Source organism: Vigna umbellata, chromosome 5 (genome assembly GCF_029865625.1).
Source record: "Vigna umbellata cultivar VRB3 chromosome 5, Vumbellata_1.0, whole genome shotgun sequence".
Taxonomy (NCBI): Eukaryota; Viridiplantae; Streptophyta; class Magnoliopsida; order Fabales; family Fabaceae; genus Vigna; species Vigna umbellata.
The window spans coordinates 51,063,997-51,074,908 of NC_142169.1; the positions used below are offsets into that span (position 1 = coordinate 51,063,997).

General features: G+C 37.1%; 1 protein-coding gene across 1 annotated transcript; it reads right to left on the minus strand.

The window, feature by feature from the left end:
• Positions 1–8,875: 8,875 nt before the first annotated feature.
• On the minus strand, positions 8,876–9,601 carry LOC148198545 (uncharacterized). Its single transcript, XM_088115843.1, has one exon. It carries the CDS (start codon positions 9,599–9,601, stop codon positions 8,876–8,878), a length of 726 nt encoding a protein of 241 aa, XP_087971969.1.
• Positions 9,602–10,912: the final 1,311 nt, after the last annotated feature.

Consider the following 10,912-nt stretch of genomic DNA (forward strand, 5'->3'; position numbering starts at 1 on the left):
GATTTCTATGCATGATTTGATGATATATTTGATGTTTGAACCGATTAAACTGCATGATTATGAACTGGAAAACTGAAAATTGCATTTGGATGGAGTTAGGACAGCTTTAAAACAAGATTTTCAAAAATCTGCAGAGTTACCGCTGAGGGGTAAACTGCCGCTGAGCGGCACTCTGCCAGATTTGGTTTTTCTGAATTTTTGCGTGTTGGAATGTGGCACTGGTGGCGCTGAGGGGAAATTCTGGCCCTCAGCGGTGGTTTAGCTTCGAAAGGAGTATTGTTCTAGGTTTTACTAATGATTAACATCATGTTCTGTGGTTTTGTATTTGTGTTTGAATGTAGGAATGGCATCCTCTTCAGGAAAGAGATTGAAAACCATGGCAACCAAGAGAAAGGAAAAGGAACCAGAGCAACCCCACTCTAGCAGGTTCCTCTCTAGGAAACATGAGAAGCACTTTAGGGTGGTTCAGGACAGGAGACTTCTAATGGAGAGAAAGGTTGGAATGATACCTAACTTTGCTCCTCAATTTGGAGATCAAGTGTTAGGGAATGACTGGGGAAAGCTAGCCACCTATCCTGCACCTGCCAACATAGCTGTGGTAAAGGAATTTTACACCAATGCAAAGAAGATTGGTGATTATCCAGCTGAGAATTATTTGGGCTATGTTAGAGGCCATGCTATCAGGTATGATCCTGATTCTATTAATAACTTCCTGGACACTGTATGGGCTGGTGAGCAGTGCCAGTTTGCTCTTTGCATGGAGGAAGGTGCTGATTATGAGGATGTGGAGAGAGTATTGTGTATACCTGGAGGACACTTCCAAAGGAATAGATCTGGCTCAGTGGTTAACATTAGGAGGACAGATTTGACTCCTCTTGCAAAGTATTGGATGGCGTTTTCTCATGCCAACATTCAGCCATGTTCACATGTGTCAGATATTACTCTCAGCAGGGCACTATTCATCTACTGTGCTATCAGAAATTTAAATGTTAATATTGGGCAGGTGATAGCTGATGAAATTAGTGTGTGTGCCAATACCTCAAACAACAAAGCACCATTAGGACATCCTTCTTTGATTACTCACCTTTGCAAGCTAGCTGGAGTGGATACTTCTGTTCCACCATTTGAGAGGCCAAGAAAAGCTATTGATGAGGCCTATTACAGACAGTACTATGGAGGTGAGGATGCAGCTCAGCCAGTTCCACCACGTCGTGCTCGTAGAGAGAGAGGGCCAGCATAGAGCCAGACATCTGCTGAGACACATGAAGCAGAACCATTCCAGATCAGGGACATGTATATGTCTCTTATAGGTGCTCAGTTGCAGTCCATTCACAGAGGGCAGGTGGCCACTGCTGAGATGATTGTGGGGATGTATGATACACCTCCAGCCCACAGGTGGACTATGGATGAATTCCATAATGTGGTAGCTTAGCCAGAGGAACCAGTGCATGGAGGAGGAGCTGGAGCAGCTGAGGCTTCAGCTAGAGAGATGGAAGAAGATGAAGCTGATGATGATGATGCATTTGAAGATGATGAAGATGAGGAGGAAGAGGAAGATACAGAGGACAGCTCAGACTGATGAGGAGCTGAGATAGCATTTACTGATGAATGCTATCATATGCTTATGTTTTTGTGGTTTAAATTTTCTGAACTTAGTTGTTTTTGTTTTTAGATTAGGGTTTGATGTACTCTATTCAATACCTGGTTTGTTGTGATGGTTTTCTCTTAACTGTGATTGTGTGATAAGTAATGCTGAATGATACTTATGATTGATTGATGTTGAGATGATGTGCACATTAAAATGCTTATACAGGTGATTCACAAGCTTTGTGAACAAATGCAGGATATCATGATTGTGATTGTGAAATTAAGGAGGATGTGTATGTCAAATGTGAATGAGCTTATATGTGAGGTTTTGAGCTCCAGAGTTGTTATTGTTGAATGCTATTACTTTGAAAGCATGAATGATTTTGCCCAGGTTTTCTATGATTGAATCAATTGCTTGTTTTGCATCATATGATCAATGCCGTTTGTTAGAAACCTTTTTATTGGCCAAATTCATAAAGTTAGCCCACTAAAAGAGAACACTTTGTGTTCTATCCTTTGAACCCTTAGCCTTGAACATACACTGAAAACCCTTGATTGAAAATCTTTACAAGTAGAAGATCTTGTGTGGTATTGTTAAATGTTCAAGTTTGGGGTTGTTGGGAAAACATAAAAAAAAGAGAAGCATTGAGCTAAGAGCTAAAAAGTAAGAATATGCAAAGAAAAAGAAAAGAAAAGAAAAAAGAAGCAAAGCTCAATGCAAAGGCAAAAGAAAGTTGGGAATGAATAAGATGATTGTGTTGTTATGAGTCTATTAACTCAAGGATTTTTTGATCCAGAAAAACCAATTTTCTTGTTAGCCCAGCCACATTATAAGCCATTGAAAAGTCCTTGTGATGATGCATGCTTGTGAATGTTTTTGATTGTGGTAAAATGAAAGGCAAAAAAATTGATTCATGTGACATTGTGATAGTAGAGTGAATGAGTGATTACCTCTTATACACTTGTGTGTGAGTGAAACACTTTACCTAGTGAGGAAATATTCCATGAACACATGAACATCCATGCTTAATTGATTGATCATTCATGAAAAATAGCATTTGTTGGAATTTAAATGACTTTGTGAACACTAAAGCATGTGCACATCTTGATTGAAATCTTGATCATAAGTTTGATTGAAGTTTTTACTTATCTTGAAAAGAAGATTTTTGAATGAAGTGAACCATCATAAGAATTGGTTGAAGATTGAGTTACATCTTGTTTGCTTGAGGACAAGCAAAGATCTAAGTTTGGGGTATTGATAACAGTTGAAAAACTGTTATTTTCATGCTTAAAATTGATACTAAAAGCAACCTTTATACTTAGAAACTAGCTTGAAATCATGTTTTTATTGATATTTTCATAAATAAGAGAGCTGGACAGGTTTATGCTTGATTTCAGTGTTTTTGTGCAGGTTTTAAGGTGAATTTGGTGAAAGAAGTGAATAAGGAGAGAGATGAAATCAGAAAAGAAATCAAAAAGTGCAAAAGAAGAAACCAAAGTCACCGCTCAGCGGCAGTTTACCGCTGAGCGGCACTCAGGAGCTCACGGGAGAACCGCTGAGGGGCAAAATGGCCGCTGAGGGGAAGAAACGTGACATGCACTCACCGCTGAGCGGTATTTTACCGCTGAGCGGCACTTTAATGGGCTTGGATTTAATTTTTCTGTAATTACGAATAATATATAAGCTTTAGGGTTTCCTAGGGTTAGGTATCTTTGGCAAAGACGAAGCAAACACTCTCTTTTTCACCCCTTGGGGGTAGATTGGGAGATGGTGACAGCTCTCCTCTTCTCTTTCTCGGGTTTTTCTATCTCTTTCATTCTTTCATTATTGTTCATCTAGGCTCACCATGAATATGGTGAACTAAACCTTGTTGTTTGTTGGGGAATCAATGTAATCTTTTGAAGCTCTCATATATGGAATTTGTGCTTGCATCTTAATCTAAGATTTATGCTTTCTTTCATCATTAGTTAGGGTTTTTCCTCTTTGCTTAATGCTTGCGTTGTTTAACTCATTCGATGCATGATTATTGATTTTGTCGATACGGGCACGTACGGGGAAGTCTAGATCCGGGGAATTTCTCCCAATATTATATTGGTTGTCGTTAAGCTCCTGCACTTATGAACTAATTATTAGGAATGCTAGGAATTGTATGAACTCGTAATTAGGGAGAAGCCTTCTTGAAAGGTACTTTAGAGAGTGGCATTAACAATGATGATTTGAATGTTGAATTCCTAAAATATATGAGAGTGGATAAGATGAAATTGACCCCCAACAACATATTCATCAATATATTTCATTGAAAGTGTTTGTCTTTTGTTTTAGCCATTGATCAACCTCATGCATACATGTTTATTTTCGTCTTTTGCATATTAAACTCCATTTATTTTGTTCTTAAGTCTTAGCTAATCAACAAATCACATAACTAAACTAGGCCGTGAGTCCTTTGGGAGAACGATACTTGGTCTTACCGAGTTTATTACTTGAAACGATTCGGTCATACTTGCCAATTGTTAAACAAGTTTGTGACATCATATTTTGGTGATCATAAATTTGTCCATCAGTTAGCACCCTATCGCGCCTGCCCAAAGACAGTACCTTTAATTAAATGTATAAAGTTGACATGGTTTTACAAAATGTTTAATTTTCCCTAAAAAATTAATATAAAACAACAAAAAAATATTTTTTGTTTTATGAACCCGACAAGGATTGACCTTGCTCCTACGTATATCCATTTACGATGGACAATCAGGGATCACGTAGTTCTTTATGTAGAAAAAGGTTTGTGAGTTTGTTTAAAAATTACTATGGATTGATTTAAATTTTTAAAGAGTGAAATCGACAAAAATTTGGTTTAACAAGATTGATATTTTTTTTATTTTAAAGATTTTGTATTTTTTTATTTTTAAGAATAGTGGGAAAGAGGAAAGAAACCGACCATAGGTCGACGCGTACTTATACTTCAAAAATCATGATTTTTAAAAAACATCATATGTGTATAAAAAAAATAAAAGCTTTAGAAAAAACCTTCAAATTACAACAAAAAGATATAGAAGGGGTGCGAAGATGACGTACCTTTTCAGCTTTCAATACTCCCCTAGTTCTTCCTTGTTATTTTTTGTTGGCAGAGTTCCTCTAGCGTGAGAATTTACTTTTCTGTATACTCTCCTGTACTCTTTCTATCTTTTCTATTTCATAGTGTCTCCCTCTCTTTTTTTTCTTTTTTCTTATTTCTGCCTGTTTCTCCTTCTCTCTTTTTTTCATCCCCTTTTTTCTATGATAGAGTGCGTATTTATGCACACATAATATTCTTGCAATCTTACCTTAATTATAAATTAAATGACAATAAAACAAAATAGGGAAAGAAATAGTCTTGATTGACAGAAAAAAAAATTCAAATAATATTAATTATAATTATTGTCAGAAAATTTGTTCCTTTTTAAAATCATATCTTCCTCTTTAAAAGCAACCGATGCAGCAAATTATATTAATATATTATTTTAATTATTGTTTATAATTATTAGCATAATATTGATTCAAATTATTACCATATTAAACTAACATTTCAAAAGTATTGTGTCTGGTATTAAAGTTATTATTTTATCCTTTTTACCCACCATTAATTATTATTTTTTATTTTTATTTATTTACTTACCCGGACGAAATTGGGTGTTGACAGCTGTCCCTCTTTATTTAGATTTTGTTAGATAACATGAACTTTAGAGTTTTTGTGTTATGATAGTAAAAGTTAAATAAAGATAAAGACATTAATTTCGTTCGGGTCCAAAGAAAAAGAAAGAGATTACCTCGAAGCATACCTGGTAGAGAATGTAGCAACCTTGTGGATTTTGCTGAAGAGCTCGTAATACTTGATGGTGAGGCGCACGAACCTCGTATAACTTGATGGTGAGGCGCACGAACCTCGTAAAACTTGATGGTGAGGCGCGCGAACCTCGTAAAATTTTTATTTTTATTTTTTATTTTAGGGTGGCAGGATGAAAACTGGGCTTTGGTGCCAGAAAGAAAACCGGGCTTGGTGCCAGGATGAAAACTGGGCTTTAGTGCCAGAAAGAAAACTGGGCTTGGTGCTAGGATGAAAACTCGGCTTTGGTGCCAGGATAAAACTTGGGCTTTGGTGACAGGATGAAAACTGGGCTTGGGTGCTAGGATGAAAACTGGACTTTGGTGCCAGGATAAAAATTGGGCTTGGGTGCCAGGATGAAAACTAGGCTTTTTTTTTAATTTTTTTGGTGCCAGAATGAAAACTGGGCTTTGGTGTCAGAATGAAAACTGGGCTTAGGTGCCAGGATGAAAACTGGGCTTGGGTGCCAGGATGAAAACTGGGCTTCGGTGCTAGCATGAACACTGGGCTTTTTTTTTAACTTTTTTTGGTGCCAGAATGAAAACTGGGCTTTGGTGCCAGAATGAAAACTGGGCTTAGGTGCCAGGTTGAAAACTGGGTTGGGTGTCAGGATGAAAACTAGGCTTCGGTGCCAGCGTGAAAACTGGGTTTTTTTTAACTTTTTTTGGTGTTAGAATTAAAACTGGGTTTTGGTGCCAGGATGAAAACTGGGCTTGGGTGCCAAAATGAAAACTAGGCTTCGGTGCCAGCATGAAAACTAGGCTTTTTTTAAAAAAAATTCTGAATTTTGTCACTGGTGTATTTTCCTTGAATTGATTTCTATCAAATTCACGAATTCCTGTTGAATGTTGGCGATGCATGGTGTGTCATGCTTTTCCTATGATGATGCCAGCACTATGATGAATGCATGAATGTATGAATGTATGGGTGAAAATTCATGTGAGACCCAAATACTTCCCATTTTGTTTTAATTCCACGACATCCTTTAAGATTACACTCGCACCTAGTGAATCTTCCTATGATGCTTATTATTTTTGGGAGGCACTTTGAAAGTTAAGAACAACCTTATGAGAGAGATGAAAAGAAGATTTATCGAATAAAACAATATAATATTGTCAATTCCACTTTAAAATCATTCCCTATCATGGAATCATTATGCATAGAATTTTTTTGACTGCGCCAGAATTAACTGGCAAAGGCAACCCCTCTCCATCCATTCTGGTGAGAATAAGTGCACCACCACCAAAAGTCTTCTTTACGACACCTTCATAATTTAGAATAAATTTTTTTTTAGGACCAATTCACCTCCTTGGAATTCCCTAGGATGTACTTTCTTGTCAAATGCCTTTTTCATTCTTTGCTAGTACAGTTGCCCATGGCATGTTGCGGTGAATCTTTTTTCCTCAATGAGATTGAGTTGATGAAACCGGGTTTGAACTCAATTTGCTTCTTCTAACTGGTTTCCACTAACACTTGTAGGGATGGGATTTCTACCTCGAAGTGTAGTACTGCTTCTGTTCCATATACCAAAGAAAAAGGTGTTTCCCTAGTCGACATGCGTATCGATGTGTAGTAACTGTGTAAATCAAAGGTACAATCCTCTTGATATTTTTTTATTAGTGGCCTTGACTGCCCTATTCATCTTTGGACGACGATGTAAAGTTTGATTGTTCAGGTTTGCGGCAATGAGAAATTGTCTTTAAATCACGATAGTCGACATGCATTTTCTCATTATCATCCTTCTTCAACACGATACTTGCCACCTATTGGGAGTATTTTTCCCCAGCTAAGAATCTCGCATCAAACTGCTTTCGTATTTCATCTTTGATTCTAAAGACATTCTGGCTTGAGTAGTAACTCATGTTGAACTCTATCTTCATGCTAGTGCCGACTTTTATCTTTTTCCTTTCGCCCTTTTCTCCTACATTAAAGATTTCAACCTCTCTTTGATGGGGTTTTATTTCTTTAGAATCTTGCATCACAAATCTCATTAACTCTAGAGAGGATTCCGGGTCAATCATAACCATCTTCCATGTTATTGATAGGGTGCTCAAAATTAGGAAAATCAACATTATTGTTTTCAAAACATTCATTATCATATCCATATTATTTAAGTTAAAAAAATTAAGACTCGGGATGAGGGAAAAAATGAAACAAACATGATTTAATGTTAAACCAAATGCAAAAGAAAGTGTCAACTCGTAACGCACGAACCCAAGGCTCTGGGAAAAGTAGTGAGGTTAATTTAAAACGATTACATTTCAATAAGCATCACAGGCAAAATCTTTATCTTCCAGCTCTTGGGTTTGCAAATACTTCTACTTCTTTATCCTTGTGGTATATTTGCAGGAAATCTCTGTCAATCAGATCTTGGTGAATGCTTCTGAACTTAGTACACTCATTAATGACATGCTTGGCTCCTGGATGGACTCCACATGCCTCCTTAAAGTCACCTTCGCTCCTTAGCAAACCAAGTTTTACCAGGTTTTCAAAAATGAACCTTTTAGAACTTTGAATTTCACTTTCATTCTTTACTAGCTTGTGTCGTCCAAACTCGATGGCATTTTTTGAGGTATTTTCATGCTCGGCAAGGGGATTGACTTCAACACTAGGGTTATCCTCTTAGAACTTCAACCATCCTGCATCAATTAGAGATTGTACTTTGAATTTAAAGGACGTGCACTTTTTCGTTGAATGCCCAACGCTTCCCCCGTTAAAATTGCATCTCGCATTTGCATCAAAAGCTTTGGAGTATGGAGGTCGTAAGGGTTTCGTGGGACGAACACTGGCCAGACCTTTTTTAAGGAGATGGGGTAACAGTTCCGTATATGTCATAGGAATGAGAGTGAAATTTTTCTCTGGGTTCCTCCTAGGCTGAGCCCTTTGGTCAACGTTATGATCGGAACCCAAGCTTCTCCAGTGCCCCAGGCATTATTCGAAGCCTGTTGTGGTTGATAATATCCTGGCGGTTGAGATACTGTTTGGGGAGCAGACACTCTACTGTTCACATAAGGAGGGTAACTCAAACTTGGTTGATAGACATGAGTGGACGCATGACCTTCCTATATGGGTATTGTTGACGTTGCATGTACTCCCCCTTCTTTCTCTTTTTTCGGATTAAAAATGGATTTTTTTGGAGTGGTGGCTTGAGATGTAATTTTCCCATTCTTCAGCCCGATCTCGATCCTTTTGCCTATGATGATGATATCGGCAAAATTGGAAGACACATTGCCAATCATATGCTCATAAAAGGGTGGTTGTAGTGTGCTCACAAACATTGCAACCATCTCCTTATCATATAGAGGTGGCTCAACCTACGCTGTCAGCTCTCTCCATCGTTGCGCGTATTCTTTAAAAGACTCTTCCTCTTTCTTTGCCGTGTGGTGTAATTGTAACCTGTCTGGTGCAACATGCATGTTGTATTTGTACTACCTTACAAAGGCATCTGCCAGATCTGCCCAAGAACAAATATGCGAGGAATTCAAATGTGTGTACCAATTCAATGCGGCTTCAGCCAAACTATCTTGAAAGAGATGGATAAGTAATTTGTCGTCATGAGCGTAAGCAACCATTTTTCGACAATACATAGTCAAATGATTCTTAGGCCACGTGTTTCCCTCGTACTTCTCAAATTCTGGCACCTTAAACTTATGTGGAACGGTCACTCCTGGAGCCAGACTCAACCTTGCCACGTCACCAAACCCATAACTTTCAAACCCTTCTATGGCTCTCAGTATACCTTCTAGAACCTCGAGTTTATCTTTCGCTCCTTCTACATTCGCATGCAAAGCAGCATCTTGTGCGACAATTGTGTGGGGAAGCTTATTCAGCTTGGTTTCGGTCGTGTGGATAGGCCCCTGGGTACTAATGGGAAGTACATTGCTAGTTACGGGAAAAGCCAAAGAAGTGTGCTTTACCTCTGAATGATCTGCAATAGGCGGCGTGTAACCTGGTGGTAAACCATACATTGGAAATGTGAATTGTGTGCCCACAGCGTCATGTATTGGAGGGTGAGCATTATCATCAGCCTTTGCAGACGAAGTCTCTCGTGCAGTTTTCATGGCTTTCAGTGCTTGTAAAATTTGACCGACTTGATCCTTTAGCTGACTAATATCGGCCTTTACAGTTTCGTGTTCTTCTTCCCAAATTTCCATAGCCTCAGAGTTCGCTCGAGTCCTATAAGGATGTCGTGAAAGTCCCGCCGTTGTTTCTTTTTTATTTAACTTTATACTGTTTTTATTAATTTGAATTAGATGAAAACTAAATATGCAAAAATGAAAAAATGATGCATGCTAAAAATAGGCGGAAATCACAAGTCCTTAATATCGTTATGATAGAAATTGAAAATGATGAAAGTTTTATAAGTTTATTCTATTTATTTATCAGACTAAATGGTTATGACTTTTTTCATGATGTAATACTATGCAAGTATTTTTTTTTTTTGAAAATAGTAATGTCTTGCCTTTGATTGATTTTTTGTATTATTATTTTATTTTTGCGGAGTCAATTTGAAAACAATGGATGTCAAAAAAGTTTGAAGTCGGATATTCAAAACAGTGCTTGGCATTTTCTTTTGACATTGATATGTGCATGCTTGAATCAACAGAAAAGTTGAAAGTGGTAAGGATTTAAAAGGATTTAAAGGACACTGATAGCCACGTTGGCGTGTAATATGTGAATATGAGATACAACACACCAAGAAGATGTTGGTGTTTGGTAAAATAAGTATGGAGATACAGATCCATGAATGTCAAAGTTGCCTCAGTTTTTAGGCATGGGTTTTGTTCATGATAGGGAACGGGTATGGAAAGGATTTACTGAAAAAAGGTTTGATTTTCTTTTGCATGGCTAGTTAGGGAGTTCTTAAATAACACAAGCGAGAATAACTTTTGCAAGACAAATATGCTCTAGTATATGGTAGCGTTAGTGTTTGTTAGAGTCAATCTCTTTTCTTTTGGGGAAGGCTGGAAAATGAGTGTTTTCAAGCAATGCACACACACATGTCTCAACAGAAAATGCCATTGGTTATTTAAAATATTTGGTCGCAAAAACGTATGATAATAAATTAATCAAAATGTAATGATTTCTCTTTCTATGTTTTTTTTTTGCGAAATGAAAATGATAGAACTTTTTGAGAAATATTTTTTTATATTTTCCCCTTATCGCATTCGTTTGTTTTTTTCAAGAAATTGAATTTGAAGAAAACTATCAATTGGGCCCAATGGGCTTAAAAAAAGTTCTTGTTACAATGAATGAAAATTAAGTTTGTCATTTTCATTTTTTCTTGTGTTTTAAAATTTGATTCTTTTTTTTTCAAAAACAATTCTTTCTTAAATAACATGATGTCAACTTGACTTGTTCAAAAACCATTTTTTTTTTATTTTTAAGACTCAAAATAGGTTATAAAGAATGATAATTTTTTTGATGAATGATCACCTTATTTTCGAAAATCTTAACTTAGATAA